General features: G+C 39.3%; 1 protein-coding gene across 5 annotated transcripts; it reads left to right on the plus strand.

The window, feature by feature from the left end:
- Window positions 1-18,023: 18,023 nt before the first annotated feature.
- Window positions 18,024-20,331, plus strand: LOC130738171 (uncharacterized). Of its 5 annotated transcripts, none has more exons than XM_057590094.1 (4): window positions 18,024-18,152; window positions 18,444-18,549; window positions 18,625-18,744; window positions 19,929-20,331. In XM_057590094.1, exons 2-4 carry the CDS (start codon window positions 18,493-18,495, stop codon window positions 20,190-20,192), a joined length of 441 nt encoding a protein of 146 aa, XP_057446077.1. In that variant the 5' UTR covers window positions 18,024-18,152; window positions 18,444-18,492; the 3' UTR covers window positions 20,193-20,331. The 5 variants fall into 5 exon arrangements, with proteins under 5 accessions (XP_057446077.1, XP_057446080.1, XP_057446076.1 ...); XM_057590097.1 differs by having other exon boundaries at window positions 18,025-18,152; window positions 18,628-18,744; XM_057590093.1 differs by having other exon boundaries at window positions 18,032-18,204.
- The last annotated feature ends 4,731 nt before the right edge of the window (window positions 20,332-25,062 follow it).

Genomic DNA, 25,062 nt, shown 5'->3' on the forward strand with positions numbered 1-25,062 from the left:
GTGAACGCCCGGTGGCAAGTTGAAGCTGATAGAGCATCGCCTCAACACTCCTGACCTCAGAAGTCCTCCGCTATCCACGTGATCCTCCATGATGCGCCCCGAATACGTCGCTCGATGGCTCGCGGGGTCAACCACCCACGACCCGGGGTCGTCCTGATCGATCATCTCATACCTAATCCCCCCCGAAGGGTGGACCATGGTGTACCAATCCGCAATATTCATCTGACAAAAGGCGTTGTCCGCCAAAACACACACAGAAGACGCGAGGGTCAACTCTAAAGAACTATGTAGATAATAAACCCAATAGGACAACAACAAACGCTGCTCCAACAGCACATCAACAACAGACTCAACACTTGGATCCGACGACACTTCTCGTTTTCCAAAACTATGATTTGCATCCAAGGCCTCCTTTCGAGATTTATACCATTACTTAAAGATTTAGAGGTTGTTTAATGTCTTATGAGTTTTCTTTACAAAATACTATCCTTTTAGTCTTATCGCAAATCCTATAAGTTCTCGGGATCTCCAAATCCCCAAATGACTCCAGAGAATGTCTCGATCCATAAACATCCTAACAAGGTCCGAATCTCATTCGTCCGATCAAACTTTCTTAAAACTCTCAAAATAAAATCGGCATGACCTGCCCGCTATTCTCACCATTCAGAATCTCAGATCTCATTGCATAAGTATAAATAACTCAGCACAACCAATCAACATGTCATATATCAATATATTAAGCAATAACCACATAGCACTTAGCATATAAGGCATGCACCACACATCCTAAATTACCCAATTAGCACTTAGCATGTCATTCACTCATCAAACCATTCAGTAGATGCATCATCTACATTGTCAGCCGAAGCCTCAGAAAACATTTTCCAATCACACACAATCCCAGTGCATAAACAGTAAACAATGTCGAAACATCGACCCTAAGCATTAACTAGAGATTCAGTGAGAAGCCCTCACCTGAAGGTTCTCCAGTAAGATCGTCAAGCGCTTCCTCGCACTCAAAGTGTTGTTCCTCAGAGAAATCCTCAAAAGCACCTTTACAACAAAATCACAGAATACTATAAGAATCTATCGAAAACTAAGCTATCGATACTTACTAAGGTTACTCGAAGTAATCTATACTCTAAGGTACGATAATCTAGCGCGAAAAGACAAGTTTTCGGAAAAGGAAATTTCTTCCTCCCCCTCTAATAGGCTCGGCCACTTTTCACAATTAAGGGGCTCGATTTTTCTTCGATCAAACTTGGTTCCTATGCTTTCATAAGCCGTAACTAAGGGTATTCTGAACTCGGAAAAATTATCGGATCAAAAACTGTCGCAGGGGTATTTTGGTCATGATTTTTAACTTAGGATTTTCAAAACTGAAATCCCAAAAATAAAATTTTGCAGGGACGTCACCAACGACGTTTATGACAACTAATCCTACTAGCACTAAGCTAAGGCGATAGTTTTCAGCCTAAAGGTTGAAGCTTTACTCCAAAAACTCCAAAATGGGTATTTTAGGCTAAAATTGATTCCGACGGAATTCCGGCGACATAACGGAAAATCTAATCCGGCAGAAGTGATCTTGGGCACATATAGAAGAGGTTTAGAATCAGAAATGAAAGATTCAGGATAGTTTTGCAAAAACCCATAAACTATCCACTCAGAAAACTCTACAGAAAAGCTATGGAAAAAGCAATCAGAGGTAAGGATTAGCGACTATACCTCGAAGCCTTGAAGTAGCAACTGATTGATCGACGATCAAGCAAACGATGAAGAAAATCTTCTCCTCCTTCTTCCTCTTTGTGGCCGCGGGTTTGGGTGGGGAAATGGGTAGTTTTTTTGGTTTTTTCTTCCTTTCTTTGCTATATATAGAAGTTGGCAAAACGCGGTAAAATGAAAGTTTCGCGAATCTGATTTTTCCGGCTTCATTCTCCATGAATTCTAAGATAGGTTTTGGCGAAAGAATTCCAAAACTAAAATGAGGTCTCCTTGTATTTTTGGCAACTAATGCATATGTAAGATCAAGTTTTGATCTAGTAGTACAACTCTATGTTTTGATGATTACAAGTTAACCTTTTGATATGAACAATTGTGGTACTCTAACGTGTTTTTCTGAGTGTGCTATTTACAGGCTCTGACCTCAACTCAATCTCACACAAATCAGAAGCACTGTGTATAAAGAGTGACCCAAGCAACGCTTTCGCATTCACCATGTTCAGTATGAACAGTGGAAAAGCTTCAGAAGTTCTGAAGCTATACAAACTCTGATGTGGACTCAGTCGCTAGAAGCTCTGAAGATCCAGAAGTTCTGATAACCAAGAAACACTGAAGGTTCAGATGTTCTGATGGTGTAGAAGACTCTGAAGATCCAGAAGCTGAATAGTGGAAACTCTGAAGTCCAGAAGCAAGAAACTCTGAAGGCCATGTTCTTCCCTCTGAGTTCAGAATCAGAAGATACAATGGTCAGAGGATCTGTGCTTTCCCTCTGACTCTGATCAACCGGCTTCACAAGTTCCAATATGAAGTATTCCCCTGATCAGAAGTCTCCTAGGTTAAAAGGTCAAGTCGCTATCCAAGTACAAAAGCAAGTGTACCTTCCTGACGACCTACCTAACGTTCTCAGCCACAGCAGAAGCTGGATTTTCCAGAACTGCCCTCCAACGGTAGCATTTCCCATGCAACGCTCAACCCTAATCCTTGGAGTATATATAAAGGCTGAAGATTGAAAGAAGCGGCGAAGAAACTAAGTAGAAGCAATACACACGCGCAAGACATATTCAAAATATTCTAAGCTTTCTTTCATCTTGAAATTCATTGTGTTTACTATAAGCTTTTTAGAAGCACTTTCTTTGTAAACAAGAACTTCATATACAGTTGTATAGTTTGCCTTTAGAAGATCAAGGTTGATCGGATCCTAGAGAAGACTAAGAGAGTGAATCTTAGTGTAAGCTAAGTCAGTGTAATTGTTAGTCACTTGTAGGTTTCAAGTGCAGTTGTAACTCTTACCTGATTAGTGGATTGCCTTCATTCTAAGAAGGAAGAAATCACCTTAACGGGTGGACTGGAGTAGCTTGAGTGATTTATCAAGTGAACCAGGATAAAATCCTTGTGTGCTTTTCTATCTCTTATCTTTAGCACTTAAGTTCTCGAAAGAATTGCCAAAATCTTTAAGGTGGAAGTCTTGTACTGAAAACGTTATTCAAACCCCCCCCCCCCTTTCTACCGTTTTTCATACCTTCAATTGGTATCAGAGCGCAAGTTCTGATTACCACACCTAACAGTGTTCAGTGATCCGGGCCGGTGTGAAAAACAATGGCTGCCACCACCAGTGAAACTCAAAGAGATGGTTACAACGCAAAGCCTCCTATGTTCGATGGTCAAAGGTTCGAATATTGGAAAGATAGACTGGAAAGTTTCTTTCTGGGTTTCGATGCAGATCTCTGGGATATTATTGTGGATGGCTATGAGCGTCCAGTTGATGCAGATGGCAAGAAGATCCCAAGGTCAGAGATGACTGCAGAACAAAAGAAGCTGTACTCACAACATCACAAAGCAAGAGCAATTCTTCTAAGTGCTATTTCCTATGAGGAGTACCAGAAGATTACCGATCGTGAGTTTGCTAAAGGCATTTTTGATTCTCTGAAGATGTCTCATGAAGGAAACAAGAAAGTCAAAGAATCAAAGGCATTGTCTTTGATCCAAAAGTATGAATCCTTCATCATGGAGCCAAATGAGTCCATTGAAGAAATGTTCTCCAGATTTCAATTGCTTGTAGCTGGCATACGACCTCTCAACAAGAGCTACACAACAAAAGATCATGTCATAAGGGTCATCAGGTGTCTTCCTGAAAGTTGGATGCCTTTGGTGACTTCAATAGAGCTCACGAGAGACGTTAAGAATATGAGTTTAGAAGAACTCATCAGCATTTTGAAATGCCATGAGCTGAAGCGCTCAGAGATGCAAGATCTGAGGAAAAAGTCCATAGCCTTGAAATCCAAATCTGAAAAGGCTAAGGTTGAGAAGTCAAAGGCTCTTCAAGCTGAAGAAGAAGAATCTGAAGAAGCATCAGAAGATTCTGATGAAGATGAGCTGACTCTGATCTCCAAGAGACTCAACCGCATCTGGAAGCATAGGCAGAGCAAGTTCAAAGGCTCTGGAAAGGCAAAAGGAAAGTATGAGTCCTCAGGCCAGAAGAAGTCTTCAATCAAGGAAGTCACATGTTTTGAGTGCAAAGAATCTGGGCACTACAAAAGTGATTGTCCAAAGTTGAAGAAAGACAAGAAGCCAAAGAAGCACTTCAAGACCAAGAAGAGTCTGATGGTGACATTCGATGAATCAGAGTCAGAAGATGTTGACTCTGATGGTGAAGTCCAAGGACTCATGGCCATTGTCAAAGACAAAGGAGCAGAGTCAAAGGAAGCTGTTGACTCTGACTCAGAATCAGAAGGAGATCCTAACTCAGACGATGAAAATGAGGTATTCGCTTCCTTCTCTACCTCTGAACTGAAACATGCTTTGTCTGATATCATGGATAAGTATAACTCTTTATTGTCTAAGCATAAAAAGTTGAAAAAGAACTTATCTGCTGTCTCTAAGACTCCTTCTGAACATGAGAAAATTATTTCTGATTTGAAAAATGAAAATCATGCTTTGGTAAATTCTAACTCTGTGCTTAAGAACCAGATTGCTAAGTTAGAAGAAATTGTTGCCTGTGATGCCTCTGATTGTAGAAATGAATCTAAGTATGAAAAGTCTTTTCAAAGATTCCTAGCTAAAAGCGTGGATAGAAGCTTATTGGCTTCAATGATCTATGGCGTAAGCAGAAATGGAATGCATGGCATTGGCTATTCTAAACCAATTAGAAATGAGCCTTCTGTGTCTAAAGCTAAATCCTTGTATGAATGCTTTGTTCCCTCTGGTACCATATTGCCTGATCCTGTACCTGCTAAAGTTGCTAAACATCCTCTTAAAAAGGGATCTTTCTCTATGACTAAATATCATGCAAATATTCCTTTAAAATATTATGTTGAGACACCCAAGGTGATCAGAACCTCTGGGGTAACTAACAAAAGAGGACCCAGAAAGTGGGTACCTAAGGACAAGATCATCTATGTTGCAGATATCCTTGATAGCTCCACTGAAACACCAATCATGGTATCTGGACAGTGGATGCTCGCGTCACATGACGGGAGAAAAGCGTATGTTCCGAGAGCTGAAACTTAAGCCTGGAGGCGAAGTTGGCTTCGGAGGAAATGAAAAGGGTAAAATTGTTGGTACTGGTACTATTTGTGTAGATAGTAGTCCATGCATTGATAATGTTTTATTGGTAGACGGCTTAACACATAACTTATTGTCTATAAGTCAATTAGCTGACAAGGGTTATGATGTTATATTCAATCAAAAGTCCTGCCGGGCTGTAAGTCAGATCGATGGCTCTGTTCTGTTTAACAGCAAGAGGAAGAACAACATTTATAAGATCAGATTATCTGAGTTGGAGACTCAGAATGTGAAGTGCCTTCTGTCTGTTAATGAAGAGCAGTGGGTATGGCATAGACGGTTAGGGCATGCCAGTATGAGAAAGATTTCTCAGCTGAGCAAGCTAAACCTTGTCAGGGGCTTACCCAATCTGAAGTTCGCTTCAGACGCTCTTTGTGAAGCATGTCAGAAAGGCAAATTCACAAAAGTCCCTTTCAAGGCAAAGAATGTTGTCTCAACCTCAAGGCCGTTGGAACTTCTGCATATCGACCTCTTTGGACCAGTGAAAACTGAGTCTATAGGTGGCAAGAGATATGGGATGGTTATCGTTGATGACTATAGCCGCTGGACATGGGTAAAGTTTCTAACCCGCAAGGATGAGTCTCATGCTGTGTTCTCTACCTTCATTGCTCAAGTGCAAAACGAGAAGGCTTGTAGGATTGTGCGTGTCAGAAGTGACCATGGTGGAGAGTTTGAGAATGACAAGTTTGAGAGTCTGTTTGATTCCTATGGAATTGCACATGATTTCTCTTGTCCCAGAACTCCTCAACAAAATGGTGTTGTTGAGAGGAAGAACAGAACTCTTCAGGAGATGGCTAGAACCATGCTCCAAGAAACTGGCATGGCTAAGCACTTTTGGGCAGAGGCAGTAAATACAGCATGTTACATTCAGAACGGAATCTCTGTGAGACCAATTCTGAATAAGACTCCTTATGAATTGTGGAAGAACATAAAACCCAACATTTCTTATTTTCATCCTTTTGGCTGTGTTTGTTATGTTCTCAATACTAAGGATAGATTGCATAAATTTGATGCTAAGTCTTCTAAGTGTCTATTACTTGGTTATTCTGATAGATCTAAAGGTTTTAGATTTTATAATACTGATGCTAAGACTATTGAAGAATCTATTCATGTTAGATTTGATGATAAGCTTGACTCTGACCAGTCAAAGCTAGTTGAAAAGTTTGCAGATTTAAGCATTAATGTTTCTGACAAAGGCAAAGCTCCAGAGGAAGTTGAGCCAGAGGAAGATGAACCAGAGGAAGAAGCTGGTCCCTCTAACTCACAAACTCTGAAGAAGAGCAGAATCACTGCAGCTCACCCTAAGGAATTGATTCTGGGCAACAAAGATGAACCAGTCAGAACCAGATCTGCCTTCAGACCCTCTGAAGAGACCTTGCTGAGTCTGAAAGGATTGGTGTCCTTAATTGAACCCAAGTCCATAGATGAAGCTCTTCAGGACAAGGATTGGATTCTGGCCATGGAAGAAGAACTGAATCAATTCTCCAAGAACGATGTTTGGAGCTTAGTGAAGAAGCCTGAGAGTGTCCATGTTATTGGAACGAAATGGGTATTCAGAAACAAGCTAAATGAGAAAGGAGAAGTAGTCAGAAACAAGGCAAGGCTAGTTGCTCAAGGCTACAGCCAGCAGGAAGGAATAGACTACACTGAAACATTTGCTCCGGTAGCAAGACTGGAGGCAATTAGACTGTTGATCTCCTTCTCAGTAAATCACAACATAGTTCTACATCAGATGGACGTAAAGAGTGCCTTCCTAAATGGTTATATCTCAGAGGAAGTCTATGTTCATCAACCCCCAGGTTTTGAAGATGAAAAGAAACCAGACCATGTGTTCAAATTGAAGAAATCACTCTACGGTCTGAAGCAAGCTCCCAGAGCATGGTATGAGAGACTTAGCTCATTCCTTCTGGAGAATGAGTTTGTAAGGGGTAAAGTAGATACAACTCTTTTTTGCAAGACTTATAAAGATGATATCTTAATTGTGCAAATTTATGTTGATGATATTATATTTGGTTCTGCTAATCAATCTCTATGCAAAGAATTTTCTGAGATGATGCAGGCTGAATTTGAGATGAGTATGATGGGAGAATTAAAGTACTTTCTGGGAATACAAGTTGATCAAACACCAGAAGGAACATATATCCATCAGAGCAAGTACACTAAAGAACTTCTGAAGAAGTTCAATATGCTGGAATCTACAGTGGCCAAGACTCCAATGCATCCTACATGCATTTTGGAGAAAGAAGATAAAAGTGGTAAAGTATGTCAGAAGCTCTATCGTGGAATGATAGGTTCACTTCTATACTTAACTGCATCTAGGCCAGACATATTATTTAGTGTTCACTTATGTGCTCGTTTCCAATCAGATCCAAGGGAAACCCACTTAACTGCTGTTAAGAGGATCCTAAGGTATCTGAAAGGCACCACTAACCTTGGCTTGATGTATAAGAAAACATCAGAGTATAAGCTTTCAGGTTATTGTGATGCTGATTATGCTGGAGATAGAACAGAGAGAAAAAGTACTTCTGGAAATTGTCAATTTCTGGGAAGCAATCTAGTCTCATGGGCAAGCAAGAGGCAATCAACCATTGCACTATCAACTGCAGAGGCAGAATATATCTCAGCAGCAATATGCAGCACTCAGATGCTCTGGATGAAACATCAGCTGGAGGATTATCAGATCCTTGAGAGCAATATCCCAATTTATTGTGATAACACTGCTGCAATCTCGTTGAGCAAGAATCTTATCTTGCATTCAAGGGCAAAGCACATTGAGGTAAAGTATCACTTCATTAGAGATTATGTGCAGAAGGGCGTACTTCTTCTGAAGTTTGTTGATACTGACCATCAATGGGCAGATATATTTACAAAGCCCTTAGCAGAGGATAGATTTAATTTTATTCTGAAAAATCTAAACATGGACTTTTGTCCAGAGTGAAGATGGATCAGAACCTCTGACTATGATACTTCTTGATCAGAAGATGTCTAGTCCAGAAGGTAACTCAATCAGAGTGTGTGTGCCCACTGGTACTGACTCTGAAGCTGAGACAACAACACGTGTGTCAGAATTTCTGATGCATAATTCCTTGTGCCCGTGTGACAGTCTGTTATGATTGCGTGTAGATATGCTTATCTCCCGTGTGTGATTGTGTATTTTACTGTTACTATCTATCTTTAATTTTCAACCGTTGATCTTACAGTGCTTTTTGAATCAACAACGGTTATTTGATAAAACCCACTATACACACACGTTCTCGTTCACTTCCGGTTTTCACTCTCGCACTCTCTGCTTTTCAAAACCGCCTCTTTCTTGATTTCTCTCTCGATCTCTCTTCATCCTTCAAACTTCATCTTCTACCTCAAACCTTCAACCTCTTCAAAATGGTGAGACAAACCAGAAGATCTACTGCAGATACACCTCAGTTCCCTCACATGGAAGTTGGTTTGGCAACGGGTCAAAGGGGCTCTGAGAACCCGGCACAAGAACAAGTTCAAGCTCAAGAGCAGATTGTTCCTATTGCAGAACGGGGCTGTGCCGTTCACTGCGTATTTGCTCCTGAGGAACTCCAAGTCCTGGCAGAATGGAGATTCAACCTCGACAACCTGGCTGCAAATGGGTTTGATCTTCGTCCTGAAGTCCAAGCTCAAGGTTGGGGAAACTATTTCAATCGACTTCGAGGACCGGTGTATGAGAAATTGGTAAAGGAATTCTGGAAGCACGCAGACTGCGATGACACTCAGGTGGTCTCTCACATTCTTGGCAGGAAGATCATTATCACTGAGAAGTCATTCGTGAATCTGCTAGGAGCAGAAACTGCTTATGGGTATCGGTTCCAACTGACGGAATCCAAGCTGAAACCCATCACCAAAGACAAAGTCAACAAGGCCCTGTACACCACCTTCAAACCGGGCAAGACGAGTTACAAGGTGATGGATCTTCACCCCAAACTCAGAATCTGGCACAAGATCCTGCTCAACTGCATCAATCAGAGACCGAAGGGCAGTTCCCCAGATTACATCAACTTCAACCAGAAGGCGATGTTGTTCTTCATTCAAGACAAGGAGAAGATCTGCCTTCCCTACTTCCTGTTCTCCTACTTAAAGGAATGCATCCGGAAGTCTCGCACCACCGCCTCCATCAAGTCTGCAATCAAATACATCCCTTTTGGGAGGCTGCTCTCAGACTTTCTCATTGAAAGCCACTTGGTGCAAGATTTGATCGATGCTGGTTGCACAGAGGATTTGAGCACAATTGTCAGTGATGTCTTCACTGCAAACTCCTTGAAGAAGATGGGCTTAATCCAGAAGAAGATTGCTCCTGCTCATGAAGACACATCTTCTGAGATCAGAGGAAGAAGAATGCCTCTGAATGACTACCCTCTGTGGACTCAAGCGGACAATCCTGACGCCATCAGATGCTATGTTGAAGATCTAAGGGCTCAAGGATTCGAAATTGACCTTGATGATTTCGTCAGCAGACTACCACCAGCTCCAGAGTTTCCTTCTCCTCCCAAGAGGAAAGCTCAGAGGAAGATGGTTCTGGACGAATCTTCTGAGGAATCTGATGTCCCTCTGGTCAAGAAGACGAAGAGAAAGCCTGATGATGGTGATGATGATGATAGTGAGGATGGTCCTCCAAAGAAGAAGCAGAAGAAGGTCCGAATCGTGGTGAAGCCTACTCGGGTGGAACCAGCTGCTGCAGTGGTCAGAAGGACTGAACCTCCTGCCAGAGTGACTCGATCATCAGCACATTCAAGTAAGCCTGCACTTGCTTCTGATGATGATTTGAATTTATTTGATGCACTCCCTATTTCTGCCTTGCTTCAACACTCCTCAAATCCCCTCACTCCTATTCCTGAATCCCAGCCAGCCGAACAAACCACCTCTCCACCACATTCCCCAAGATCTTCCTTCTTTCAACCTTCTCCTACTGAAGCACCTCTCTGGAATTTGCTTCAGAACCCAACCTCTAGGTCAGAAGAACCAACATCTCTCCTTACCATTCCGTACGACCCATTATCTTCTGAACCAATCGTCCAAGACCAACCCGAGCCCAACCAAACAGAACCACAACCCAGAACGTCTGATCACTCTGCTCTCAGAGCATCAGCACGTCCTGCTGCCAGAACCACGGATACAGACTCTTCAACAGCCTTCACACCTGTATCCTTCCCAACCAATGTTATTGACTCTCCTCCCTCCAATACCTCTGAATCAATTAGAAAATTCATGGAGGTTAGAAAAGAAAAGGTATCTGCCTTGGAAGAGTATTACCTTACTTGTCCAAGCCCTAGGAGATATCCTGACCCTAGACCTGAACGTCTAGTTGACCCAGATGAACCTATCTTGGCCAATCCTATCCAAGAGGCAGACCCCTTAGTTCAACAAGCTCACCCTGTCCCTGACCAACAAGAGCCCATTCAACCAGACCCTGAACCTGAACAATCAGTGTCTAACCAATCCTCGGTTAGATCACCTCACCCTCTGGTTGAAACTTCAGACCCTCACCTTGGAACCTCTGAACCCAATGCTCCCATGATTAACATTGGTTCTCCACAAGGTGCCTCTGAAGCCCATAGCAGCAATCACCCAGCCTCTCCTGAACCCAACCTCTCCATAATTCCCTATACTCACCGTCAACCCACATCTCTCTCTGAGTGCATCAATATCTTCTATCATGAAGCCTCTTTGAGGCTCCGCAATGTGCACGGTCAGACTGATCTCAGTGAGAATGCTGAAAATGTGGCTGATGAGTGGAACAATCTGAGCACTTGGCTAGTGGCTCAAGTTCCAATTATGATGCAGCTCCTGCATGCAGAGGGCAGTCAGAGCATTGAGGCTGCAAAGCAAAGGCTTGCTAGGAGGGTGACTCTTCACGAACTAGAACAGAGAAATAAGCTTCTTGAAGCTATTGAAGAAGCCAAGAGAAAGAAAGAACAAGCAGACGAAGTTGCACGTGAAGCAGCAGCTCAGGCTGAACAAGCCAGACTTGAGGCAGAGCGTCTTGAAGCTGAGGCTGAGGCAGAGCGACTTGCACCAGTTGTGTTTACTCCTGCTGCTTCTGCTTCCCTTCAAGAACCTCAAGCTGCTCAGAATGTTCCTTCCAGCTCTACTCAGACAAGTTCATCCAGACTCGACATCATGGAACAACGTCTTGACACTCATGAATCCATGCTGATTGAGATGAAGCAAATGATGATGGAACTTCTGAGACGCACTGACAAACCTTAGTTTTTAGGATCTCTTCTTTTTCTTCTTTTTCGTTAACTTTGTTTTCCTTTTGTTAAACTCTGTTTCTTTTTATTTATTTATTCTCTTTTATTCGTTTGTGATTATATATGCATATATATCTATATACTTATGTCACATATGTTTGCAAAAGTCTTTTTTATTCATTGTTCTATGTTTACATCATATTTCTTTACATCATATAATCTAGAATGGAGGATCCCTCCTCATTCTTCTGCACTCCTGGCGCTGCTCTGACCTATCCTTCTCCAGACGCTCCAGTACATGCTGGATGTTGTTGAGTCTGACCTTTAGCTCATCTTTCTCCAGAATCTCTTCTGAAGTCCTGAGCTTCTTTTCCAAGATTTCTTTTTCTTCCAGCAGCTTGAGTTCAAGCCGGCTGAGTTCTTGCACCTCCTCCACGAAGGCAAGAAATTCCTTCAGGTCTCTCTCCAACTCTGGACGCAGGTCCTCTTCCAGCAGTGTCCGTGTTAGCTCCGCGATGGTAGTTGCACCCTCTGGATGCCTGATGTTCAGGAACAAGTCCTCTTCAAAGGCCTTCTTCCTCAGCTCTTCTAGTGCTACGTTGTATGATGCCATTTTTTTCTTACTGAAAATTATTCGAGGTGTGAAGCTTACCTTTCTCTCCAACGCTTTTTATAGGCTTCACTTTCTCTCTGAAAGTTAATGCTATTACAGTTTCTCGAGGTTAAGTTCTTGGTAACTGACCCTTCTATTTACTCACTTGACCGGTGGTAAACGTTCATCCCTTGCATTAACTCTTCTATTTATTTTCGCCTAACTCTGATTCTTACATCGTTTTCATTTTCTTTAAACTTAGACCTTCTCTAAGGGGGAGTACCTTGTACTTCAAGCTAAGTTTTTCACACCCCAAGCTTTTTGCTTATGACAAAAAGGGGGAGTAAACCCAGTTTTTGATGTGTAAGATGTGTTAGTGTGATTTATTTTTCTTTTGGAGAATTTAAGAGTTCCACCTTCATGACCATAGATGTGTCACTGGGCAAATACAAGGAATACATTTCACTTCTTTTGAAGTGATTCTAAGTTGACTCTGATACCCAAGACACTGATACCTTGTCCATGACTCTGATCACTTATGCGCTCTGATTATTCGTTTTTCATCTATGTCATAAGCTTCTCACTCTGAACTCTTATATTTTTTAGCTCAGAATCTAGACTTTACTAACGTTTTCATCAAGTATTAGATTCAGGGGGAGCTAAGCTCAGAATCAAGCAGTGACTTGAATTCAGAATGAGCAAGATAAACTATTCACATCAGGATAAGTATTATTCTATATCTCTAAACTCTGAGTGAATTCAGTTTAATGTTTAAGAATTGTTCATCAAAAATCTTAGTTTTGTCATCATCAAAAAGGGGGAGATTGTAAGATCAAGTTTTGATCTAGTAGTACAACTCTATGTTTTGATGATTACAAGTTAACCTTTTGATATGAACAATTGTGGTACTCTAACGTGTTTTTCTGAGTGTGCTATTTACAGGCTCTAACCTCAACTCAATCTCACACAAATCAGAAGCACTGTTCAGTATGAACAGTGGAAAAGCTTCAGAAGTTCTGAAGCTATACAAACTCTGATGTGGACTCAGTCGCTAGAAGCTCTGAAGATCCAGAAGTTCTGATAACCAAGAAACACTGAAGGTTCAGATGTTCTGATGGTGTAGAAGACTCTGAAGATCCAGAAGCTGAATAGTGGAAACTCTGAAGTCCAGAAGCAAGAAACTCTGAAGGCCATGTTCTTCTCTCTGAGTTCAGAATCAGAAGATACAATGGTCAGAGGATCTGTGCTTTCCCTCTGACTCTGATCAACCGGCTTCACAAGTTCCAATATGAAGTATTCCCCTGATCAGAAGTCTCCTAGGTTAAAAGGTCAAGTCGCTATCCAAGTACAAAAGCAAGTGTACCTTCCTGACGACCTACCTAACGTTCTCAGCCACAGCAGAAGCTGGATTTTCCAGAACTGCCCTCCAACGGTAGCATTTCCCATGCAACGCTCAACCCTAATCCTTGGAGTATATATAAAGGCTGAAGATTGAAAGAAGCGGCGAAGAAACTAAGTAGAAGCAATACACACGCGCAAGACATATTCAAAATATTCTAAGCTTTCTTTCATCTTGAAATTCATTGTGTTTACTATAAGCTTTTTAGAAGCACTTTCTTTGTAAACAAGAACTTCATATACAGTTGTATAGTTTGCCTTTAGGAGATCAAGGTTGATCGGATCCTAGAGAAGACTAAGAGAGTGAATCTTAGTGTAAGCTAAGTCAGTGTAATTGTTAGTCACTTGTAGGTTTCAAGTGCAGTTGTAACTCTTACCTGATTAGTGGATTGCCTTCATTCTAAGAAGGAAGAAATCACCTTAACGGGTGGACTGGAGTAGCTTGAGTGATTTATCAAGTGAACCAGGATAAAATCCTTGTGTGCTTTTCTATCTCTTATCTTTAGCACTTAAGTTCTCGAAAGAATTGCCAAAATCTTTAAGGTGGAAGTCTTGTACTGAAAACGTTATTCAAACCCCCCCCCCTTTCTACCGTTTTTCATACCTTCAGCATAGTCGGTGTAAAACTATTTTACCCGATAAGTTGCTTTTTGCATCAAATGTCGGAATGGAAAACTTCCTTCTGAAGAAAGATTGAAATCATCAAGAGAAATGGGTGTACGCGTGTAGAATCTTCATTTGAAGCTCTGAATAGAAAAAGTCTTCATTGTCGGTTGATTCTAGGGTTTTGAAATACCAGGGATTCGGTTTCGGCAAACTTCCGATGATTGGAATCGGACGTTCGTAGATCCTAGAGTTTCGCCTCGAAACGATTGTGATATATGGAAAAAGAGAAGTTCTAACATTTCTCTGAAGATTTTTGGAATTAACTGCCATCGTGCCTAAAAGTGAAAATTAGCTATATACTAGGGTTTCTGACCTAGGTTTAAGCGTAAAACGTTCGTGCTATAACTTTTATCGATCATAATGAAATCCTTGAACTTTTCCTGAACTTTCTCCTTCATAAATATATTTCATTTAATAAACTTTCGTTCAGGTTTCCCTTCACATTACATCAAGCCTAATCGTGAATAAAAAGTTTATTCACTTAGCATGAACTTAAAAACTCGGGCCTTACAACTCTAGTACTCTTGGGAGTGATGTGGAGCCGTGTTGTATTGACCGACACTTAGCGCTCTTGTTGCTTGGGCTGTGTTGTATTGACCGACACTAGACCCTGGTGTACTCTTGTGGGTGGAGTTGTGTTGTATTGACCGACACTTACTCCGAGTTGTGTTGTATTGACCGACACTAACTCTTGGGTTGTTGAGATTGGGTTGTGAGCTAAAAACTTTCGTGGTAAGGACGATTCGTTGTTTGGCTAACCATATTGCATCAATCGGGTGAATAACGGGAATGGTTCACCTGTGCATATCATGGTGAATAACGGGAATGGTTCACTTTGCATTTATGGTGAATAACGGGAATGGTTCACCAAGGATGAATAACGGGAATGGTTCATCCAGGATGAATAACGGGAATGGTTCATCCATAGTGAAGAACGGGAATGCTTCACTTGTGGCGAACGGGAACGCGTCACAAATCCGGATCATATTGTGCATTTCACGCATACATTCATTCTGACTTGAGTTGTGTGATGTTTGTTTATTTAAGCATTGTTAGAGCCATAACATGCTAGGATTGTTTATATATGTATATATCAACATATATCTATACCCCCTATCACATGTTGAGTGTATATCTACTTATTTCCGTGAGTTGACCCTAGCGCCTTGGCTTTGGTTGCATTTTTGTGTTTGGGCGGTCGGCCAGCTGCCAGATGTCGATGGCCGACTGGTTTTCGATGGTCTCTCCCTCGGGGGGGATCAGGTATGAGCTTGTGGACCGTGCTGCCCCCACCGCTTGGGTGATCGATGTTGTGGGTCATCGAGCGACGTACCGGGGAAGGGTCATGGAGGACCGGACTGACGAGCGTGGACACCTGACGAAAAGAGTTTTACGACGCATGGAGCTGAGCTTCAACTTGCCGTCTTCAGTTCGCCGAGGATTCGGTTATGTGAGCAGTTATGGGTTGGTAGAGTTAGGCAGGCGTCATATTTGTGTAGAGCTCTGATTCGTTTTGCTTTTGGGACAGGGTAGGTTCCTGACGCATGGCTTTTGTGTGGTTCTCTTACTGAGGGATCACAGTGAGTCAGTCGGACCATAGGGGTCTTTGCTTAGGCCATTTTGAGGCCGACTTTCTCCTAGTGGGTTGTAATTATAAACTTTCTTACTCACACCTCTGGGTCTGTACATATTTGCCTACGGGCGTACTACTTTGGAGTCACTGCGAGTGCGCGTGACGTGGGAGTGCAACTGAGGCTGTACATGTTTATATTTGATGTATGTTGGTTAGTTTAGTGGTTGGGTTATGTCTTTATTTTCTACTGCTTTAATTCAAAGGAATCAAACGAAAAAAAATTACCTGTTTTTCCGCGTTAAGTTTATTTTTGGTTACTAAAGTGACACCCGGAAATCGGGGCGTTACAGAGAACTTCTTATTTTTCCAAGGATTTGAAATATCGCTTAAACATTGCTTTAAGAGCGGAATTAGCCTGTTCTGGACACTCTCACCATAAGGCGGGTGTGCAGACGACTCACACTAACTCCTAAAACGACTATGGTACTATCCTCAAGTAATTCCTGAACTTTCTTCTTCATTAAACTTTCCCAAACGGCAAACTCCTGTCACGCTTACACTGATTCTATGCGTGAGTCGGAAATTAAACTTTAAATCCAGTTCTGCAAATCCGGGTCTTACAACTAGCGGCGATGATAACATTGGGTCTTGTGTTTGAAAGAATCAATTCAGAGAGTTTTGATGCTTATTAGTTATTATGGGTTAAATACAATAGAAAGAATCATGTGGAAATGGAAATTGAAAGGGGGAAATTAAGATCTGAAAAATAAGAGAATAAATGGGAATTAAAAGGAGAGGATAAGATCTGATGGTGTTATTGGAGAAATTAAGATATGGAAAATATGGGTTTTTCAGGATTTTATTTAAGATGATGATGAAGATGTTTGAGGATGAAGACTCTATAATGATGAATATATTTGAAGATGAGGAATAAGGTTGGGTCTTGTGTTTGCATTAGGGTGGTTTCTGGGATGAGATGATGGTGAAGAAGAAGGAGGAGGAGGGAGAGAGAGAGAGAGAGGAAAAGTGAGGGATGATTTTGGTACCACGAAGGACGAAATTGACCTATTTTTTGGAAGGGAAAAAAAACTTGCCACGTAGGATGCTTACTTGGGAAAAAAAATAAGTCATTTGACATTTTTCGCCTTAGGGACGAACGGAAAACACAACCAAGGACAAACTTGATCGACGACAACACATTCAGGGACGAAAAAATACAATTTTCAAAGTATGAGAACTTATTCGTCATAAGTGGACACAGTCAGGTACCAAATTGCTTGTTTACTCCAAATTAACATTAACCCAACTCAAACATTATTCAAAAAAGTACTACTGATCGATTTATAGTTTAATAAATAATGATATCAAACTAGTAACTACACTAGATGTGTGAAAAAGTCTTTTTTTTTTTTTTTTGATAATGTGAGGGGCGAAAGCTCAGTGTGAAAAAGTCTTTGTCCTCGGTGCTGGTTCTTCAAGCATATACATGGGCCGGGTCAACCTAATGAAACCATCCAACTCAATCTGATCCAATGGTAAAAATGGGAGTTGGATTGGGCAAACGGGTCAATCGGATGGATTTTATTACGACCCAATCATCTTTGGATCGGATGTCGGATTCCATTATAATCCATCAAATCCAACCCGAAATCCAATCATATAATAATAATATACTATTAATATATATTTTTAATAATTTTAATTTTTACCTAACCTACCAGTAGGGTATATATGTGATTTATGGAGACTTTGAGTCCTACTACTAGAGTGATTTTTAGGAGATTTTGGAGACTAATTTGTTTGTAATTATTTGTCATATTTAAAAACTTAGAGGACTTGTTTAGTTATGTGTTGTTGTACGGATGTGTGTAGACGGTAGTTATGAATTTATGATGTAATTGCATGTTGGAGACTTGGAGTACTTGTTTTTTAATATTTTTTCATATTTCAGATTTATTTTTATTTTAATATAGCGATCCAATCAATTCATCCAAACCAACCCGAAGATTGTCGGATTGGTTTGGTTCGGGTTCGTAGGTGAAATTCATGAAATCCAACTCAACTCAACCCAAGCAATTTTGATTGGTTCGGATCTTAATTAGCCGAAAAATCCATCCAACCCAACCCATGTGCAGTTCTAAGTACTAATATGAAGCACGTTTATGTTTTATTATAATTAAGAGTACTACATATACATGATTTCATTTCTCATTTGATTAAAGTATTCTGAGAACGCGGTTTACAGCGAGTCATCTTGAACTATGAACAGTGATTCATATTCCTTTATATAGCAAGGTGGTGCCGTGTGCATTTCACTGCCAAGTTTTCAAGGGTTCTTCTTTCGCTCATATCAATTTATACTTTTACTATGTTTCTACTTAGCTAGCCTCTCATATTTTCAAGCCACTTTATTCGAAGCTTCAATATTGTACATATTTGCCACTTGGATTTGCAAGTTTTCCCATTTGGATTTTAATTAAGTAATCCATTACCTTGATTGTTGTACCAATTAAAATAATATTTGGTATTATTAAGCATAAGATAATGTATTAATTTTCCAAATCAATATTTCACCACATATTTCGTCTTATTTTAAAAAATGCTTATCTTGTTTTTTGGATATATAACATATGTTAGACATTAAATTTTGATGCAATGATAGATCTGATATTTTACTTGAATATTTTGCTTAATTTTAACTGGTACGCCCAATCTACAGCAAATTAAAAGGAGGACAATCGAGCGTTGAACAAAGATCCTTCGCCACCATGGAGGTTATTAGCAATGGAAAGCAGGAGGAGGGGACTTCAAAAGATCCTTCGCAAGTAATTATTAAAAGTTTCCTTCTATAAATGCTTTCTACCTTTTGGATTTTTATTTTTATTTTCATGGTTTTTTAGCAGGATAAAGTACTAGAGATAGCTGACAAGGTGTGCGAAATAGTAAAGAAGATACGAGAAGACTCTAGTAATGTTACGAAGGAGACAAACTTTGATGATTGTCTTGATGAAACAAAAATGGTAATAAGGCATTCTGTGAGCATTTTTTTTAAGGCAAAAGATGTACATATATAGAATAACAGAACTATAACCCAAATAATTTTATAAATCTATTAACTAGTTATATTGTATTAATGATAATTTTATAGGATCCCTCTACGGTAAACAAGAAAAAGCTTGTGCAAATGTTTTGCACAAGGGTGCAATTTTCAAATTTTTTAAATCATTTTCAATTTTCTAAATAATTAAAAAACATTTATTCTTAAACAAAAATCTCCTCTATCAAGTCTGATGCAGTCACGCTCCCACACATATCTAAGCTGCGTTTTTCCTGGGTTTGAAGAGACAGAGAAGTAGGAGGTAGGAGTGATATGGGTTTACTGTGTTGAAAAGCTTCAAGTTTCAACCTTCCTAATTAAATTTGGGTTGAAAAGTTTGAAACTTTTGTTCATAGGTTAATTTGAAGGAAAACAGAAGGAGAAGGTAGATGTGATGAACTTAATTTGCTGGGTTTGATGTAAAAGCTTGAAGCTTTTATTCAAGGTGCCTTTGAATAAAAAGAGAAGTGAGAAGGTAGAAAGAGTGATGGGTTTGTGGGTTTGCTGGATTTTAAAGCTTGAAGATTTTGTTCTGGGTTTAACGGTGGCACTGTGCTGAAGATGAAGATGAAGATGAAGATGAGGAAGTTTGATGAATGTGGCTAAAATGCTAAATATTAATCTAATTAAATTTAATTTTCAGAAAATATTATTTCAATTTTTATTTTTCAAAAAGAAAAAAAAACAGGTAACCCAACATAGCAGGTGAGATTCCCCATGTGTAACTTTACACAGTAAAAAATTGTGCATGGTAGGTAAACCCCTTGTATCTATTACATCACATTCTACTCACTTTTTTCTATCTATACATTAAGTTAATAATTTTTCTACGTTAATTTAATAATTTTTCTCTCCCTACCATATTTTATATTAACACCAACCACATCTCACTACTATTTATACGTTTTCTTTCTCGATGAAAATATTTATTATTTCTTACCAGAAAAATATAAATAAGGACATTTTAGTCAAATTACAGTATCATTAAATGTCATCTGACCATGTATCATAATATTAAACAAAAATATTTATTAAACGAAGATGATGCCATGAAGCCTACATCAATTATTGTGGATTTTAATTTAAATTATATTCCATGTGTTTTAGTTGGAGATCTACGACGCCATTGAGGAGCAATTTGGGATTAGTTTTAATGACTACCATCTTGACAAAGTTGTCACACTTTATGATATTGCAAAACTTATTGAAGACCCGAGCAAATATCGTCGTAATCGAAAGCAGAGAATAATGGGTGAAGGTTTGAAAATGGGAGAAGCACGTGGTTTTCAAATTACAGCTGCCAGAAGAAAATCGAAGAAGGCAGCTCCTGCAAAAAATGATGCGGGAAGTAGGTCTATCTCTTTCGAATAATATTTTAGAATTGTGAAATTCAGTCTTTTAATATGTCAGTCAATTTCTTATCATCATATTTTAAATATTTGAAATGTTTCTGTAATTTTCTTACAGTTTGCTTCCCATCATCAATAAATTGTATTTCTTTTTGTAATAACTCGAATAGTAGCTGAAGTGTAATAAGTTAGAGGATTGAAGGGGAGAGGTCAAGGGATTAATTGCCGCAGGGTGTAATCTTTTCGGTGTACCAAAAAATAATTATATTTCTACTTCTTGCCAACAAGTCGATCGGTAACTTCTAAATGTTAGATTTAAGACTATAGTTTTACATAATTCTTGATTGTCCCCGAATGATAGCTCAAGTGGTAAGCAAAAATAAAAGATTGAAAAAAAAGAAAAAATGGCAGTCCCATTTGCGCAAGCCAAGGCCTCAGACTCAGACGAAGGAGCACAAGTCCAAGGAACTCCAATGTTCCCGCTAGAGTACTAGCCCAGACAAAGAAAGTCGAAAGGCAGACTCAGACGAAGGAGCACAAGTCCGACGACCACTGATGTTCCCGCTGGAGTGCAAGGCATAGACAAAAAAAAATGGAGTCCCAATTGAGGGGGAGTAATAGAGATAATAAAGTGGTGGCTCAAAGAAGTCTCACATTACCTAGATTAGCGAGTGCACAAGTGCATATATAATAAAGAACACACACACTCATTGCCTTAAGCCTAAGGTTTTGTGGTGTTGTGTGGTTCTAACTTATGATTTCTAACAAACTATAACGGTTAGAAGATATTTTCTGTTTCAGTTTTTTGTTTTCAAATTAAAAAAAAAAAAAAATTGAAGTTGGAAAGCATCTTATTTAAACAAAATTTTCCTCGAAAAACTATTTTTAAAAACAGTTTCTTAAAACAATTTTTGATTCAAAAACTTCAATCTAGCAGGCTCTAAAAATACTCTACCATTCTTCTCTTGTTCGAGCATAATATTAGAGATAAAGCATGAGAGGAATTGTTGTGTGTCGCAATTAGAATTAGAGAGGGATGTTTTGCGTAGCTATTTCCATCCTCCGGACCATTAATTTCACATTTTATTACACCTCTATAACAGCTTCAGCACGAAACTGAGGTATACATGTGTATGAGCTCAATTACAACAGTTATGTGTCCAACTGTTGAAACTGAACAGCTTTGTTCTCACAATTCACTTTTAACCACAATAAATACGCAAAAACAATATTTTCTTAGGAAAAAACTTCTTGTTGATTTGGTGCTTTACGACAGGATTTTTCAGAGTAGTTGTAACAAGCATTTTGACAAGTGGTTTGAAGCGGTTCAAGGCGGTAGAGACGTGTATGAGTTGTGTCAGTTATTTAAGACATGTGTAAGGTCAAGAGTTTTTCACCGCGTTAGTTGACACTTTATATTTTTACTTATAAAAAGCCAAATTGTAATCTAATTTGGGGTTCGCAAACTTTTGCTCGAAATATTTCTATGAGAATGCTCAAAGACCAATAGAAATTCCTGAACTTTTGAGTATGTTCAATGCGAAAACACCTTTAAATTAATGCGAACTTCATCCTATATTTTACCCACCTTTAAATTAATGCGAACTTCATCCTATATTTTACCGTATGATTTTGTTCAAACTTGTTTCCATTACCTTTACAATGCCTTTATTTTGAGTTGAATCCTTTAACTTTAAATCACTTAAATTTTATATTTTGAGCAAAATAATTTCTGTTAAAGAACTCAATAAGGGGATTTAAATCAAGCCTCTTTGTCAAGATTTGAATTATTACAGTTTACCAAATTTGTAGGTAAACAAATTGGCACACCTGGTGGGACTTCTTTACCTGAAATCCTGATGTCCAATAAATGGTTATGGTTAAATAATTCGTCCACCATTGCATGATTTTGAGAAGTGGTAGACAATTGAGCATAACTAACGGATCAAGAAATAACCAGTCTTCTCAAAGATCAGTTCTTGGTCCTAATGGTAATAATCCCCAAGATCCACTGCCAGTTGTATGAATACTGGTCAAAATGTTTGTAGTATTGGGCAAGGGTAATATATATAACCGCCTAGGAGGCCTAAACTTCAAATCCTGGGACATCTGGACCAGTAGTGGTTCAAATTTCTGCCCCAATTTCAATACGATCGAATCAAGCTTCAATACCATCTAGGCCTATTTTGTTGAGAATTCCAGTGTAGAGTTGGAGTTCCCCAATGGTTGAGTATGGGTGATGGGGACTTTATAAAAGATGTACCCATAAACCTAATGCCTTAAGGTTTTGAATAAAATTGTGGCATTTACACTCATTTTCATAATAGCAGATCTCTCTACTCATGCCCTCTTGAGATTCTGCTGTAATGGATCCCTATTTGTGTGAAGGTTCCTTTCATGTGCTATTCATACTCTAACTATTAAATACATACGTGTGTGAATTGAATTTTCTTAGCTCCTAACTGCTGAATATTTTAATCTTCTATTCTAGGTCACTTCTCTGCCTATTGCATTGGTACATATAAAAAGTTATTTTATACTCATTTCTCTACTTATTGCTTTAAATTTAAAGGTTTTGTTTTTTTCTTCTCCCTCATCCAGCCATATATCCCTGTCCGGCTGTCCTCTACGTCATCATCATGACTCAACAACTCATTCACGCTGACGCAGGCATTCTTGTGCAACATTTTCTTAATACCAAATTGGTACCATGTTAAATAAAGTATAACACCGTTCATCATATCACATGCTTGCAAGCTGGAAAAGACATGTTTATTTTATTTAATCTCAAGTGGCTATTGTGTCTCTGAGGGTTAGCTCAAGTGGTAAGAGTTAGAGACATGAGGGTTGGGGAGGGGAAGGTTCAGGGTTCGAATCTTGGAAGGGATATTTGAAGAGATTTTCTGACTTACTAACAACTAACTACTAACATTTGCCTATAAAAAAAAAGTGGCTATTGTTGTAAGACCCAAGTTTTTCAGTTTATACCAAGTGAATAAATTCTATTCACGATTAGGGTTGATGTATCGTGAAAGGAAAACCTAAACGAGAGTTTGCTAAATGAAATAAATTTATGAAGGAGAAAGTTCAGGAAAAGTCTAAGGATTGTATCAAAATCGATAAAAGGGATAGCACGATCGATATACGCTTAAACCTAGGGCAGAAACCCTAGCAAATAGCTAGTTTACACTTAAAGTCACGTTGGAAATTAATTCCAAAAATCTTCAGAGAAATGTTAGAACTTCTCTTATTCCTTATACGACAATCGTTTCGAGGCGAAACCTTAGAATCTACGAACGTCCGATTCCAATCATCGGAAGTTTGCCGAAACTAAAACCCTGATAGTTCAAAAACCCTAAAATCAACCGACAATGAAGACTTTTTCTATTCGAAGCTTCAAATGAAGGTTCTACACGCGTACACCCATTTCTCTTGATGATTTCAATATTTCTTCAGAAGGAAGTTTTCTCTTCCGACATTCAATGCAAAAAGTAACTTATCGGGTAAAATAGTTTTACACCGACTTTGCATTAGTCACCTAAAATATAAGGAAACCTCTTTTGAGTTTTGGAATTATGTTGCCAAAACCTATCTTAGAATTCACGGAGAATGAAGCCGGAAAAATCTGAATCGCGAAACTTTCATTTTCCCGCGTTTTTTCCAACCTCTATATATAGCAAGAAAATGAGAAAAAATGGCAAAACTTCACCATTTTCTCTCCCAAAACCCGCGAGCTTCACAAGAGGAGGAGGAGAAGAGATTTTCTTCATTTCTTGCTTGATCGTTGATTCAACAGTTGCTACTTGAAGGTATCGAGGTATAGTCGCTAATCCTTACCTCTGATCGTCTTTTCCGTAGCTTTTCACTATGTCTTTCTGTGCTCATAGTTTTGAGGTTTTTGCAAAACTATCCTGATAATTCCATTTTTCTATCTAAACATCTTCCCTATGTACCCAAGAGCATGTTTAGCTAATAATACTCCGCCGATTCTCGAAAAACTACCGTCGAGTTTCAATTCTGCTTAAAATACCCATTTTGGGGCAAAGCTTCGTCCTTTGGGCTGAAAACTATCGCCTTAGCTTAGTGCTAGTAGGATTAGTTGTCATAAACGTCGTTGGTGACGTCCCCATCCAATTTGTTTTTTGAAATTTCAGTTTTGAATTTATGAGCTAAAAATATTGACCAAAATACCCCTGCGACAGTTTTTGATCCGATAATTTTTCCGAGTTTAGAATACCCTTAGTTACTACTAATAATGACCTAGGAACTAAGTTTGATCGAAGAAAAATCGACCCACCTAATTACCAATAGTGGCCGAGCACCCTAGGGGGGGAGGAAGAAAATTCTTGTTTCAAAAACTTGTCCTTTCGCGCTAGATTATCGTACCTCGGAGTATATGCTACTTCGTGTAATCTTAGTGAGTATTGATTGCTTAGTTTCTGATAGTTTTTGATAGAATTCTGTGGTTTTACTCTAAAGGTTCTTTTGAAGAATTTCCTGAAGAACTAGGAGCGGATTGTGAAGAACATTCGAGGAGAATCCTGGAGAATCTACAGGTGAGGGCTACTCACTGAATCCTTAATTAATGCTTAGGTGTCGATGCTTTCGACTTGATTTACTGTTTATGCACTTGTTTGTGTTTGACTGGAAAAATGTTTTCTGAGGCTTCGACTGACAATGTAGATGATTCATCTACTGAATGTTTTTGAGATTGAATTACATGGTACGTGCTAAGTGGGTAATCTAGGATGTGTGATGTATGCTTTAAATGCTAAGTGCTAAGTGGTTATGTTAGGATGTGTTGATATATATGACATGTTGGATGATTGTGCTGAATTAACTATGCCTTTTCATATATACTGTGGTTCTGAGGAGTGAGGATAGCGGGCAAG

Source organism: Lotus japonicus, chromosome 2 (genome assembly GCF_012489685.1).
Source record: "Lotus japonicus ecotype B-129 chromosome 2, LjGifu_v1.2".
In the NCBI taxonomy this organism is placed as follows: domain Eukaryota; kingdom Viridiplantae; phylum Streptophyta; class Magnoliopsida; order Fabales; family Fabaceae; genus Lotus; species Lotus japonicus.